This window comes from Pseudonaja textilis, chromosome 2 (genome assembly GCF_049901715.1).
Source record: "Pseudonaja textilis isolate UNSWEBS1 chromosome 2, rPseTex1.2, whole genome shotgun sequence".
NCBI classification, from domain to species: domain Eukaryota; kingdom Metazoa; phylum Chordata; class Lepidosauria; order Squamata; family Elapidae; genus Pseudonaja; species Pseudonaja textilis.
The window spans coordinates 202,962,607-202,978,887 of record NC_141991.1 but is presented as its reverse complement, the minus strand read 5'-3'; the positions used below and the strand labels follow the sequence as shown (position 1 = coordinate 202,978,887).

General features: G+C 33.8%; 1 protein-coding gene across 1 annotated transcript in view; it reads right to left on the bottom strand.

Annotated features, from left to right (window-relative positions):
• The window catches only part of FBN2 (fibrillin 2), a 116,166-nt gene that overhangs the window by 22,029 nt on the left and 77,856 nt on the right, over window positions 1-16,281 (bottom strand). The window contains exons 33-45 of the mRNA XM_087926889.1: window positions 15,616-15,738; window positions 15,194-15,319; window positions 13,606-13,728; window positions 10,054-10,176; window positions 8,507-8,668; window positions 8,212-8,280; window positions 7,277-7,402; window positions 6,161-6,286; window positions 5,065-5,217; window positions 3,344-3,412; window positions 2,895-3,020; window positions 1,860-1,985; window positions 1,367-1,492 (exon numbers count right to left, since the gene is read on the bottom strand). Coding sequence (XP_087783015.1) covers window positions 1,367-1,492; window positions 1,860-1,985; window positions 2,895-3,020; window positions 3,344-3,412; window positions 5,065-5,217; window positions 6,161-6,286; window positions 7,277-7,402; window positions 8,212-8,280; window positions 8,507-8,668; window positions 10,054-10,176; window positions 13,606-13,728; window positions 15,194-15,319; window positions 15,616-15,738 — 1,578 coding nt within the window. The remainder of the gene's footprint in view (window positions 1-1,366; window positions 1,493-1,859; window positions 1,986-2,894; window positions 3,021-3,343; window positions 3,413-5,064; window positions 5,218-6,160; window positions 6,287-7,276; window positions 7,403-8,211; window positions 8,281-8,506; window positions 8,669-10,053; window positions 10,177-13,605; window positions 13,729-15,193; window positions 15,320-15,615; window positions 15,739-16,281) is intronic.

The following is a 16,281-nucleotide window of genomic DNA, read 5'->3' as shown; positions in this document are numbered from 1 at the left end:
GTAATTGGTTTAACAAGCAACAGCTACTGTTGTGATTTAATTATTTGTATTGTGTTTGAATTTTTTCCTGCCTCATGGTTTCTTTTTCTATCTGGGGAGGGGGTCTTCCTTCACTGCTTTAGTGGTATCTGGCACTGTCCTTTTGGGGTATACTTCCAAGAGGCAGGATGCAAGCTTGGCACTGGTTTTTTTACTGCCTTTCTGGGGGGACATGTGACTGTTCCTTAAATCTAGATGATTTCCTTAGGATATCTTGTGAGGTGAGACCAGCTGGTATCTTTAAGTGGTGCAAATGGATCTAAGGATTGCTTTTCCTAGGTGTGCTCTTTCTGGAGAGCTTAAATGACCTCTCTGCTAAACTTTATGCACTTTATGTGCAAGAGTTGGCTGCTGATAGTTATCATTGTATTCTAACTATTTTAATTCCTCAAGGTGCCTTGGCACCCTTCCTGATTTGTCTCCAGCTTGCAGGTATTTTTAATCTAATGATTGGTATTTGGAGCAGCTTTTTCCAAGCAAAGAAGCTTTTTGTATTTTTGTATAGGTAATCCCTGACTTACAACAGTTCATTTAGTGACCATTCAAACTTACAATGGCACTGAAAAAAGTGACTTATGACCATTTTTCACACTTATGACCGTTGCAGCATCCCCACCCTCATGAGAGGCCAGGTGAGTAGAAGACCCCTTGACTTGAGTGATGTTGAGTTGGCCACGCCCACCCAGTTACATGATCACCAAGCCACACCCACAGAACTGGTTGTTAAAAAATTTGAATCCTACCCCTGTGTACAATATGAGGCTGTGCGATGGTCAGGGTCTCCATCCACTCTTTTAGCAGGAATCATGAGACCAAGAATAACTGCCTAGCTGCTTCATATGACGGAATACAAAATCACCCGGGACTAAAGAAGAAATGCTACTAGAAACTACAGTATTATTTTTTGCATCCAGAGCCATTATAGCTTGTAGGAATTGAGGATAAGCCCATTCTTTCTCCCTTAAATCCTCCAAAGACTATGACAATTTCAGCTGGATTCATAGTTACATCAGAAAATGTAACTGAGTATTACCAATTTACTGATCTTCTCATGCCAATCAATGTTCAGTACCAATAGTGTTATTTGAGTTTATTCATATAATACAGTCTTAACCAATATTTGTCTATCTGAGAATCCTGACAGTTGTAATCTCCACACCTCTGATAAGTAACAAAGCTTGGCATATTTCATCATTACGTTAATTATTACATTTTATCTGTACATATAAAACTTATAATTCTCTATTATACTCTACTGTTGCCATCCTATCTTCAGCATCACAATACTCTAGATTTATTTAAGAATTTTATATATTTATTCACATACCCATGCACATTGTTTGATCACGGGATGCCTTAAAACCATTTTGACAGATACAGTAGTAACTCCCCTCTTTATCCACACATGTGCCATGACTACATACATTAGGTATTTCCTGGCATTCATTGCGATCTAAAACAAAACATAAAACACATGATGTATATATTTATCTATGGTGTTATGATTTATCTATGATTCATAATTCCACTTTTAGAATCTGTTAATGATTATTAGAGTCAACGCCTACTCCCTTGTCAAAATTGTTCTATGATAAAGCTCTATTCTCGGAATCAACAAGCTTTGAACAAGCTTTATTTTCTGTGCATGTTAAAATCAACATATTGGCTATATTGAAGGAAATTACATCACCAATTTCCCAACTACATTTTTCTGTTTATGAATTTTAAAAAGGGTGAATTAAATGCAAATTCAGTATAGAAAACTGGAAAATATGTAAAATGAAAATTAAGCAACATGCTGACCATAACTGACTCCTTACCAATGCAAGCACCATTGGGTGAAAGTTTGAAACCTGTAGCACACTCACAGCGGTAACTACCGGGGCTATTGATGCAATCTGCATTTCTTTGACAGAGATTATCACCATTGCTACATTCATCAATATCTGTAACATCAATAATCCATTATTAAGAATCAAGATATGCGTTTTATCGCAATGAAACTGTCAGATATTTTCTATATTGAACAAGGAACAGTGAATATGAATCAGGTAAAGCATGTTTATATTCCATTAATTTTAATCAAACAATTGTAAATATGTATTGTACATTCCAGCTAAAATCTAAAACCTAAATACATTTCAGATCAATCTATCTGCCTAGTATTTTACAGTACCTATATGCTATTAAGACATAAATATTTTAATTTGCTTGTTAATAAATAAAAACAAATAGTAATAGATTATCAGTATTAAAAATTATTGAATAAATACATCATTTTGCTTATAATACAGCAAACAATAGGAAAATTAACATAACATTTCATAAGCAACATTGATGCTTATAAAGCATGTCATTATCCTCTTTTCCCCGCAAGTAGGACATCAAATTAACAAGATAAACATTACCTTGTGAAATAAGACAAAATACAACTGTCATTATACATTAGGAAAAGAATAGTAACTCATAAAGTTTAAAACTTAACAATCTGGAGACTAATATTCCTGCACAAACCAAGCCAAATATTCAATGAAACGAAATAAAATCAATTTTTAAAAGACAAGCTTCCTTTTATCTTTTCAATAAACATTAACATTCTTATATATTTTAACAATTGGACTGTTTTAAGGAAACATTCACTCAGTTCCAAACTATGAAGGAATATGCACTATCATTCCACAAGCATTTTTCTGGCCCACTCAAACACAGTAGAATGATTGTGAGATAATGGTAATTTGACAATGCAAGTGTATAAAATCTGCATACACTTGTCAATGCATACACCTAATCATTTGCACCAGCTTGAAGCACATACAACTGCTGTAATGGTCGGGCTATATAAGAAAGTACATCACCTTCACAGACCAAGAGCAGATCATTGTAGCTAAATCCTGTGGGGCATTCACAACGAAAACTTCCAATCTGGTTGATGCAAACACCATTTGCACAAATACCTGGAATCTCTTTACATTCATCAATATCTGAAAAATGAACATTCATTAATCTAATGTATTGGTGTATTTTATTGCAAATGAGTGACTCATTTTAATGAGGGATGCTAAGCTGACAGATACGTGCATATCTATATATGTAAATATCCGAATGAGTTTCAGGTTATCTTCAAAATATAATTTGGGGAGAGATTCTTGAGAAAACATTGCAATTTCCAAAACAGCAAGCAACAAAAGTCAGAATTTTATTACTGACTTGATTTTTAAAAGATAATTAAAAATAGAAGAGGTTTACTTATCAGTCTCTTACGTTATTAACTGTAGTTTAAAAAACACACAGCTTTCAGACTTACCAACTGCTTTTCCAGTATGAATGTCAAAGGTAAAACCAGGGATATTTCCACATAACGTTCTGAATTCAACTTAAGTAACAAAAAGGGGAAAAACTTATATTTATGGCAAATCTTTTAAAATTACATCATAGTTTTATTTTACAATCCTTGTATTTAATTAATAACTATCAACTGGTATCAAAATTCTCTTGAGCCAAGCCTATATATTCCAGAGACCTGTAGAAACTTTATCAAATAAAAGCTCATCTTTAATTCTCAAGTTCTTCTCTAGACTGAAAGTTTTTTCCTGTTCTTTTCCTGCTATTGTATGGTATTTATCTGTTTTGAACTAACTTGAAAAAAAATGTCTGAGTTATTTGGTATGAGGAGAAACTGAGATTACTTCCAGAATAATCCAAAGAGAAAGATCACCCTTATTTTTGAGATCTGTGATGTTCCATATATATGAATAAAGCCTTCAAAGACATACCCTTCTGATTGTATATGTATATTGTATTTATTAAATTATAACTAATTTTAAAAATTATGTTTGCACAATATATTACCTCATAAAACCACTGCAGAGGATTTCCATATTATTCTTATGATATGTCAAATTCACATCTGTATAATATTTTATTCCTTCTCTTTGTTCAAGCCACTTATAATTCTTTTTGTTTATTATTAAAATGATTTATTTTATTTGTTACAAACACTAACAAAGATAGTATTCCCTAAGTTGACTAAAATAACATATTTATTATGCTAGAAAAGAACATGCATACTGTAGAAAATAAATAAAATTCACTGCAAGACTTGGACAAACATACCGTTATTTTTAAAAATAGTACAATTATATTTCAGTATTTTTTTAAAAAAATAGTTGTTTCATATCACTAATCTAGTACTTTCCTGCCTTGGGTTAGTAAAAGAAACACCAGAATCACTAGGAAAGGAAATATAAAAATCAGTAATTCTGAAGAAAATACTGCATTATAAACTTCTGTCTTCGATATAGGAATATTTCCTTCAGCCAAAACAATTCAGTTATTAACTACTGATTAGACACTGCAAGATAGGATTGTAGAAGGAGATGGTAATTGTGAATTCCTACCTTTTGAATTATTCAGTTTTCCTATCAAAATGCAGCAATGGGGAGGAAAACATTAATCCTGTTCTCTGGAATATCCTACTTTCCCACTGTAAGATCTGTCTCTATCCTCCTATCCTTCTGCAAGAAATCTGTCTCTACCAATTGGCCTGAGGATCTAATGGGGCTGTACCACACTGGAGGTGGCTACTAATTTCCCCACCTTACCCATCCTGTTAATCTCATAGTACTGTATTTTTATTGTTTATTTTATCGTTTCATTATTTTGCTACTATTTGGTTTACACTGCTTTTCATTTCTGTTTTTACTGTTGTAAACTGCCTAGAATAGCCTCACGGTGAGATAAACAAGCAAATAAATTCAACAAACAAATAATTAAATAAATAACTGAAGGAGGGCAGCCTTCTTTCACTGCTATCTAAGTATTAGAACTTTTATTTTTAACAAGTTTAATTGCACATGGAACAAAACACAATACTGGGGAGAGAGAAAAAGGTTTTAAAATTTACTTTCCTCCTTGTTGCGAAATTGAAAGTGAGGCTAACATGCTAAAGCTACCATGATACCAATCTGACATTCAAATGTATCATTTGAATATAAATTGCTCACGAAAATTTAAATAAATTGTTACCTGTCCCTGGAGCTGGGCATGGCTCACACAGCTTGTTCCAGGCTTTCCCAACATTGTAAGTGCAACAACACATTCTCTTGGTAATATTAAAGGGAAGTTCATTATCACAAGATGTCCCATTGTAGCTTCTATAACAAAAGCTCTTTCTCATATCTAAATATATAAAAATTACATACTTTTAAAAATATCTTGGCGAGTACAATAAATGTTTGGTTCAGTATTTATCATGCTAAGATATTTTGACCTAAGAAAGCTCAGTTTTATATGAAACAGAGCAGAAAATATGTCAGCCATATTTATATCCCATTATTTATTAAAGCGGGTGAGGAAAAGAACAGGATAAGTAGGAAACTGGATAATTTTTGTTTTTAGTTTCTCGAAGAAAAACACGATTAAGAAAGCTGAGATTCATGTAACTTTTCTTTTTATATTGGATCAATCTGACCTGATCAAGCTCCAAAATGTTTCATAATTACAAAATCAAAGAAAGTAGGAATAAATAATTACAAATGCATCATTAATATTGGACAGCTTATATTATTGACTCTACTTTAAACATTTTTCCAATACTCATTGTTTCAAAAGTAATTTGGACAGAAGGAAGTATAGAATGTTTTAGTTTGGTTTAATTTATTAGTAGAATATCTAAAACTGATGTGTAGTTTGGGCCTGTATGTGCACATATACGTTGGCATACCAACTAATAATAAATATGAATAACCCTATAAAATATATAAAACCTTTACTATATATATACCTTTACTACACAAGGAAACCATGGTTCTAATCTTGCCTGTGACCATGACCTAGCTAGCTCTGTCAGCCTGAGGAAACAGGCTAACCACTTCTGAAATCTTGCCTTAAATAAGATTTTCCATGTGATGCTCCTATATAAATGTTTTGCTTTGATGCAAACCATACTTATAATCTTCATATACAACATACGTTCACCTTCTTGAGTTGTTTATAAAAAATAATAATGGTGGGACATAAATAAAATTAAAAAATAATGCATAGAAATAATTATCAGTGTAAACAGGCCCTATGTTTTAAGAGTTTAAAAAAGTAAATATAGTACATAAATATGAAAACATACCCATACAGTTGTGTCCTCCATTCACCTGCATATATTCCGGGGGGCAAATACAGGTATAATTTCCTAAGGTGTTATAGCATGTCCCAGGACCACATACACCAGGATGTGCAACACATTCATCAATATCTGGGGGGCGGGGGGGGGAATCAACCACCAAAATTAATTTTTAATTTTAATAAGTAAAAATGACAATAACAAACCAACAATTTAAACATAGAATAGATTGAAGAAATGAAAACTTTCATACTCTATTACAAAGTTCTCAAGGTACAAATAATGGATCTCTTAATCCTGTGTTTGAAATTTTACTCATCTTTCTAAATGACCCACAAAGTACATCAATAGCACAATGTTTTTCCTATGCTACATTCTCACTGAAAATCACTATGTGAACCTGACAGATATGTGGTTGGAAAAACATTGACTCAGAATATAAGTTATCCTTTCCCTCTCTGTTATAGGCCCTACACAGGTAGTCCTAATTTATGACCATAATTGAGCCTAGAATCTTTAAGAAGCTCATCATATGACTTGACATGTTAAGTGAATGCTATATTTGTTAAGTGATTCTATCGTCTGCAATGGCATTTCTTGCTGAAAACTAGCTAACCAATAAATATCAATTTCAATTTAAAATGTTATAAATCATGGTCATGGGGCCATAGGACACTGCAAATGGCTGTAAATGAGACCAGTTACCAAGTGCCCTAAATGTAACCATGTGTCCACAGGGGGACAGGTGTTGAAACTGTGAATCTGGGTGAAAAGTAACTCTGGGGAGGTCTGTCTCTTTCTTTGTGTAATACAGTGATCTAAATACATTTTTGAACTTATTGCTTGAACCTATTCTTGAAGGAATTTTGTGGGAAAGGACAGAATTTGTATCCCATTGGATTATTTGGGTTAATCAGGATTCAAAGAAGTCAGGATTCAATTTCTATTATTTATAAGAAATTCAGTAATGGAATCTACAGTTCCAGTAATGGAACCCACAAGCTTTAATTTATGACTCCACATTAAATACATATAGAATATTCTCAAGAGATTGTGGGACAAAATATTGCTTTAGAATATAGTTTTTCCATTCCTGCTGTAAGGAAAATTAAGACTTTTCACCTTCACAGATACGTGTTTCTTCACTGAGATAGTACCCATGAGGACATTCACATTGGAAGCTGCCAAAAGTATTGATGCAGTTTCCACCTTGGCATAGACCAGGCAGTTCTTGGCATTCATCAATGTCTGCAAAGAAAAAGGCCATGTTTTTTGGCTGATAAAAATTACATGAAAGACTACTTTAAAATCATTAACTTATGCCTTTAGTTTTGATTATAAATCTGCTTACTTTGTTATTACAGAAATCTGGGAGGGAGAGGGGAAGCGGCAAATAAACGATTACCCATGCAAAGTTAAGAGAGTATTTAACTCTCATAAATTTTGGATGGAAAAATATTAAGTACAATATTAAAATACTGAGCACATTTGATTCTCCTACCAAAATCATTACAATTAAATCATACTTTCTATTAATTTCTGGCTTTATTAATTTGATTTAACCAATCTTAGATTTTTTGCAGTATATTTTAATACATATTCAGTAACTTCATTTTCAGTCTTTTTTTTTTTGTCCTTCAGCAGGAACTAACAATCAAGTACAGAGTTGCCAATTCATATTTCTAATTATTCTTTTTCTGAAGTGATGATGGAAATTCTTTAGAGATACCAAAAGTAATAAAATTTGGGCAACTAATATTACCATCTTTATTCCTTTTTAAGAGTAAGACCTGCCAAATCAAATTCTGAGGACCTCGGCATTCCAAAAGGAAATTGTGAATTGGTGGAAAACTTATATAAATGGAGATGATTGAATTATCATCATGAACTAATTTTTATCAATTTTCCCATCTATATTTTAAAATGTTATTGTAAATTTATTCTAAATTTGAAAGTACTTTCTCTCTAACTTCAATTTGTAAATCTCTCTTTCAGAGATATTTTACTACATCTAACTACTGTCAGCAAAACCCATGTACTGAAAGAAAGAAAAATACCTTCTAAGATAATTGTTATGGGATTTGGTCTGAAGCCTTCGCCTCCGGGACACAAGGTATTATATTCACCTAGGGATTAAATAAACAACCAAGAATAAAACCAAGTCATGAGCATTAGTTTCACATGTGATAGAAGCACGGCAAGGAGCTTTGACAAGTTGATGTATCACCTAAGAGAAATGTTTGTTTCCTCATAAGCACTGGTTTATAGAAAGCCTTATGGCTTATGTTATATAGCTACATTATCTGCTATATTAGATATCTGTCCTCCCATCTAACAGAGTCGTTTCCTTACTGCTATTTACAGGTGGGCATGTCTCACAGGGATTCCCCCAGGCTTTTCCCAAAGAACAGCAACAAGAAGAACGACTGACTCCGACACCAATTTCAGTACTGCAGGAGAGACTTCCATCACCTCTTGGTCCATATTTCAAATAACAGTTGCCAACTCTATTATCTGGATAGAATAAAAGAAAATAAAGAGGTGTTGATCAGCATGTCTTTTAAAATGACAATGTACAGAGCAGTGAACAAATTAAAACGAACAACATATGACTATGGTAACCAGTTCTAATTTTATCTCTATTACTTAGGAAATCATTTCAGGTAAAATCCAATTAAATTAAATTAAAATTTCATAATAAGACTGTTAACACCACAAATATTCTTTACTGAGTTAAAGGCAGAATGAATGGATAAATGAATTTTCCATTTATTTTATACTGTAAATATACTACAGTATATAATTTATACACACATACACACACAGTAAATATATAGTTACAGTATTTATATACTGTAGATACTGGCTATCTTCATGAAATGATATTAAAAATGTGATATATTTTACTCCTGCAGCCCCTTGTGTGCTCCATTCATATTAAGATGCAATAAATTAATTTAATTATTTCCAAAAAATTATGAAACAAAGTTCAGGTTTTATAAATTAGCCTATGTTTATCAGCGAAATGTTGGAAAATGACTATGGGTAATTCTTAGTTCGGTTTGCACCCAGCACACTCCCAAAAAGTCCTTCAAACAAAATTACATTTTCAGTATTCATGTATTTATCAAAAAAAATTCTCCATAGCCATTGGAAGTAGTACTATGGGTAATTAGCCCAAAGAAAACAGTCTTTGGTTTTTCTAGCTATAGCTCTAACAGCACCAGAATAGAGATGGAAAGTACAGCAGTTATGACTGCACCATGAACGAAATAATTTGGAAGTAGGGAGAGGAATTCAATATTCCACAAATGTTTTAGAAAGGCATTCCACAAATGTTTTAGAGAATAATCTAAGAAGACTTATATAAACAAGTGAAGTACAGCTTGTTTATTGTAATGTCTATGAAGCACTGACTATGACTATCAGGTTGTTTTTTTCACCTAACCTAGATACTAAACCTCAAAATATGTTATCTTTCAAGTAAAGTCACCAGGCATATCACAAAACACACCATGTAATAAAACTGTGTTTATAATACAAATATATATCACATACCCAAATGTATAGTATTTTAAGTGTGGAATAATAATTTTTTTCCAAAGTTCAATTACAGTGCAGTCATAAACTATAATTATGGTTATTTCTAATTGCTTTATAACCTATTTTCCAACTTGTCAATTTGTTCCTTGAGAACCACTTTGAACACAATGCTTCACATTTAGAAATTAACCTTTTTGCCAGCCAATCCCACTGGATTAGCACATTTAATGAATTTGAATCATCTGCAACATGAAACATTTCATTATCATTTTGTACTTGTCTCCTACAATAGACATCTATATGGTAGTCTTCCCTCTCCACTTATATAAAATAATTTTATCTGTAATTCTACATACCAACACAGCCAACTCCTGTTGGATTCAGCTGGAAATCTGGAGGACAGTTACATTCATACCTTCCAGGAGTATTTACACAAAAGCCATTGACACAATTTATAGGATCAGCACACTCATCAATATCTGAAGTAAAAAACATGCATCTGAAATTAATCTTAAGCCTTTATATTCATTTCATTAGGTTTTTTCATAATAAAAAAAATAAACATACTTCCTTCTTAACTGCTTACTTAATGCAACCTATTAATCTCAGCCAGTTTCTGAAATACTGAACCAATCAACACTTCATTATATTTTGATTCCATGGCTATATTCTAGAAATGATTTTTTTTAACAACCCTATAATCCCTTTTATCAGGGTGACTGAATGGAGCTAAACGTTTACTGGTTGGATGCCCTTCCTGATGCCTATGTGGAGTTCGCAGCAGATATTTTCTCTTTGCATCCTGATAGAGAAACATCTGTTGCTGCCTAGCACTAAATTCTCAACCTTCTGAGGAGGAGGTGAATGTCTTCACTCTAGACCAAGGCACCACTCATATTCTAACAATGATTAGTATAATGAAAAAAGAAGTCAGAATTCTTTCTTTTAACCAAAATCTAATTATGTAAAATATAACTAAATTTCATCGCTATTATAGCATTATTATGGCATATATATATATATATATATATATATATATATATATATATATATATATATATATAGGTTCGGGTATTTGTATGTGGATCTTTGGTTGTTAGGTTTTCTCCAGAGATTCGAAGTATCTGAGCAGCGTTTGATGAAGTCTCATTCATCATCTTCAGGCTTCTGTCTCCGGCTCTGTGAGAAGCACAGAGCCGGAGACAGAAAGATGATGAATGAGACTTCATCAAACGTTGCTCAGATACTTCGAATCTACGCGAGAAACCTCAACAACCAAAGATCGATCTATCTATCTATCTATCTATCTATCTATCTATCTATCTATCTATATGGCATTGACATTTAACAGGTATTTTCCCACGTCATTGTAGTTATGCTTTTAAGTTGTAAAGTGAAGCGGCGTTTCAGCAGAATCTCATCTGCCATCATCAGGCTTCTGTATAGAAGCTTCCATACAGAACTTCTATACTATAGAGGCTTCTATACAGAAGCCTGATGATGGCAGATGAGATTCTGCTAAATTCGCTACAACTTTAAAAGCTCAACTACAATGACGGGAAAATACCTGGCGCTCCTGAGCCAATGCCATACATGTAAGTACCATGTAGAAAACTTAAGAAATATATATATATATATATATATATATATATGTATATGTATATATATATATAATTATACTTTAGTACATATAACTTTTTTATGCTGGTGTTTTTCTTTTGAAGATTGTTTATAATTACAGCTTTCACATAATCTGTTCATAAGAAGAATATCTAATTTTGTATTTTTGGAAATATTTGCTGACACTCCATATGAAAAAAATATTATTAACGAACAATAGTCCATTGATAATAACTTTCTTTTTGTGTCAGTAATGTTCCTGTTTTGACCTCTTTACATAGGGGATTGATTATACACATACTTCCATATACTGTATTTCCCCATGTATAAGCACCCCCTTTGTATAAGCCACCCCCCCAATTTTTGGACTGTGAAGTTTTGAAAAAAATATTTTATTAGAGAAACAAGTTATGAAGAAAGAAAATTTACAAAGAAACAAAATTCAAGATTCATAATAATCACTCATACACTCATCATCACTATCTGCTCCATCACATTCCACGTCTTCTTCAATATTATTGGCATCTAATTTAGCTAACATTTCTTCTTCCTCTGTGTCATCTTCATCGTCATCTTCATATATCAAATGATCTTCTGAACCATCAAGAGAATTAGATATTCCACATTTTTTAAAGGCTTTGACAATGATCTCGATCTTCACACTGTCCCAAGCCTTCTTTACCCACTTCGAAACTTCTCCAATTGATGGTTTCTTCAGTCGACCAGTTTTGGTAAGATTGTCTCCTGCTGTCGTCGTCATGTAGTGGTTCCATTCTTCTCGTAGTGCCACCTTAAAAGCTTTATTAATGGAAACATCAAGGGGCTGAAGCTGACAAGTCAGGCCACCTGGAATAACCGCAAGTTGGGTTTTCATAGTCTCGGCAATCTTCTTAACATCCTCAGTCAAGTGTCCCCTGAAGGAATCGAAGACAAGCAAAGCTGGTTTCTTAAGCAGAGCTCCTGGTCGGCATCCAAATATCTTCTTGAACCAAATTTGCATACCATCAGTATCCATCCAGCCTTTCTCATGCATGTGAAGAAGTATTCCGTTGTGAATTTTTTCTTTAGGGAAAGTCTTCCTCTTAAAAATCAACATTGGATTTAGCTTGGTTCCATCAGCAGCACAACCCAAGACGACAGTGTATCTGTTCTTCTCATTTCCAGTTGTCTTTATGGAAACTGTCTTGGCACCTTTCAGATCGACTGTTCTGTTGCTTGGACAGTCAAATGTGACTGGAGTTTCATCCATATTATAAATTTGAGAAACATCGTAATTCCAGTGCTTTCTAAGGTTGATGATGAACTTATGAAAATCCACTATTTTTGCTTCATAATCTTCAGGCATTCTTTGAGCAAGTCTGGTGTGAGTCCTCATTGACAGCTTCTCTCTCTTCATGAAGCGATAACACCAATTTGCTGAACCAGTAAAGTTTTCAACTTCTTTTTCTCTTGCTATTCTTTTGGCTTCTTGCAAAATCATCTTGGTTGTAATAACTACACCATGTTGACGTTGCTCAACTATCCATGTCTTCAATTCCTTCTCCAAATGTGGCCACTTGGCAGACTTTCCACGACATGCCTTTTGCATCCTTGGCATTTTTCGAAGTTTCTCTTCCTGATTTCTCCATCTGATGATTGCCCTCCGATCTGGTGGAGGTCCAAATTCCCGCTCAGCTGCATGATTACCAAATTCTTTGGCAAACTTAATGACTTTTAACTTAAAGCTTGCAGTGTAAGCTTGTCTCTTCATTTTTCAGCCATTTTAGAATTTCAAAATAACACAGTAATGAATACTGTGTACAATCTTGCAAGTCGCACGAAAAAAAACGACGGTGCTGCAACACCGTCTGCCCCGCGATCGCCGGCAGGTCGACTGGACGGTCACCGCCAAGCCCGGGTGGCGTCCGTACGGGTGGCGACAGGCGAAAAAGCTTCAGATGAAAGTCGTCCGCGACGTCTAGATCTACAACTTCGGTCATGACGTCGAAAGCGGTGCGGGCGACGCTTACAATCTACGCATCGGAACGAGAGTACGGTAGGAACGAAGCATTCAGGCCGATTCAGGCCGATCATCACTTACAATTTTTACAAAAAAGTATAGCATACTGCTGGAAAACCAGTTCATTCCTACTTTATTATTTTATGCATTTTTCATGTATAAAAAGTGTACCTGCTTTGTATATGCCACCCCCCTACTTTTTGGGCTTGAAAATTTTGGAAAAAAGGGGTGGCTTATACATGGGGAAATACGGTATACACCTACCCCACACAGAGACATATTTTTTTACCTGTACAATTTCCTCCAGTTCTGTCCAGTTCATAGCCATCATCACAAATACAGTGAAACATGCCAGGTAAGTTATTGCAAGTACCAAACACACATATATTCTGAAAGGCACATTCATCAATATCTGAAACAAAGGATAATACCCAAATGATTAGTCACTATGTATAAATACAATACATACACTTAATAATTTATTTCTTAATAATTCATCAAATGCAAACCTATATTTGAAAGGTTTAATTTTATACATATATGGTTACTGAGAGGAAGTTGGCTCTTTTAATTTTATTATACAGTAAGAAGAGAATGTCATGAATGAAGGCAAATATATGTATCCCAGGATAATGTTGCAGAATCTAATCTGGATCAGTCAGCAGGACCAGAGATTTTGTCTTCCAAGTTTTCGGACGTATGCGAGAGCCTATCCTTAGGAAACTCTACACACTGCCAGAGAGAAGTTCCCTAAAGATGGCTCCGGCCCTAGTCCGAAAGCTTGAAAGACAAAACCTCTGCTCCCAGTGACCAAGCCTGATTGGATCTACAGAAAAGAATGTATGTATCTTAGAATACAATATTTGTATATGATGGGAACTTTTAAAGGAGATTATTTGAAAATATTTGCATATCACATTGTATCCATGCTGCATATTGTTTTCCATTCCAAACATCTAAAATAAAAAAATGAAATAATTTAAACAGTATACCAAAAAAACTGATAAAATCATAATTAAGAACAGTGTTAAAATAAAGACTGCAATAAACACAATAATACAACTGGAGCTACAATAATAAGTTTAAAATATCACAGTATAGATAAACATGATGGATATGATATATCTGAACCATGAGAGACCACAGCCATGTCACTAAATTAAATCATTCATTTTACTTTGAAATCTACTGAAAAATATATTACCACAAATATAAAATTCTTATGTTTACTTCTCCAAAATCCCTATTAATATATTTCCCTACACATACGTTATAACCAGAACATTTTTTTCTACATGTTGTTTGTTAATTGCCCAAAATAGTCAATCCACTATTCAATGCAACAATTTGTGCAAAGCCATAAAAACTTCTAGTGCAAATCTTCATCTAAACAAAGTCATTTTGCCTGAGAAGAATAGCTAGCTTTATATGGTGTATCCTATGGTGTGTATTCTGCACCATACAAAAACTGCTAGTATTTGGAATTTACCTCCTCATTTTTGATGCAAATTCTCCACAAAAAAAAGGGGGGGGGAGGAGTCCCTGTGGATTTAACTCCACTAGTTGTTGCTGACTATAGGGGCAGTGGTCATCTCCATTTCAAGGGCCGTTGAGCCAGAGCTGTCCAAAGACATTTCTGCGGTCATGCAGCCAACATGATGTCACAAAGCACTCTTACCTTCCCATCGAAGTGGTAACTATTTAGCTACCCGTATTTGAATGCTTTGAAATTGCTAGGTTGGCAGGAGCTAGGGTGAGAACAAGCGCTCATCCCATCATGCGACACTCGAGTCTTGAATCTGGACTATCGGCTTTCCGACCAACAAGCCCAAACTGCTCAGTCACAATCTAGATACTCAAAATGAGATTAGAATTACCTTGACAAGTTCGGCTATTGGAAGTTGAAGTGAAGCCCATCTCACACTCACAACGGTATCCACCAGGAATATTAAGACATTGTCCATTGTCACAAAGATTGATATTTTCTGCACATTCATCAATATCTATTGAATTGGAAATGTTACAGCATTAAGCATTTATAGATTAGAAATTCATTTTGTTTACTATTTCTTAAATTTATTAGTAGGAAAAATGTATTTTCCAAGGAATATATATACCATTTTCAAAATAATCTGTATTTCGAAATGATATATGAGAAAATTTAGGATTTTGATGAAACTCCATGTTCAGGTTCACATAAAAGTAAATGCTGAACTAATCCATTGTCCCATGAAGTTCTGAATTCCACTTCTAAATTACATATAATTCTTTCATAAAATATGTTTAAACTTTCTCTCACCTGAACAAATAAATCCATCTCCAGTAAATCCTTCTGCACAGGTACAATGATATGACCCAGGAGCATTCACACACTGAGCATTTATGCTACATTGGTGTGTTCCATTAGAGCACTCATCAAGATCTATTAAAGCAAATAAGAAGGAGAAAAATCATAAACATATTAATAGTAACCATTATTTGGCTTTACAGAAGCAAATAGCTAGCAGAAGTTGGCTTAAAGGCTATTAGTACTGGCTTCAATCATTATGATATAATTCTCTTGAAAAAGCAAAAAGTTTAACTTGATATTTGTTATTGAAACTTCAGAAAATTGATGAATTGGTTAAATGCTATCTCAGTTCTTCTAAAAAGGCCATAAAGCCATTTGGTGAACTATGAGAGTAGTTATGATCCCACAAGGTGGTACCCTCTCAGGAAACTCTAGAGATCACACAAGTTTCACTGCGTTCATCTGAAACTATCCTGTCTTGTGGATAATGGTTATATTTGAATAGTTAATAACAATGAAATATACAGATGTATATTTTAAAATACTGGTGAGGACAGGAAGATTTGGAATCAAAAGACCATCTGAAATTGTAGAGAAGATACTGCGAAAAACAACAATAGATATAATTCATTCATATCTTGGGGGTGGGGTGCTAATGGGGTTAGTTTACTGAAA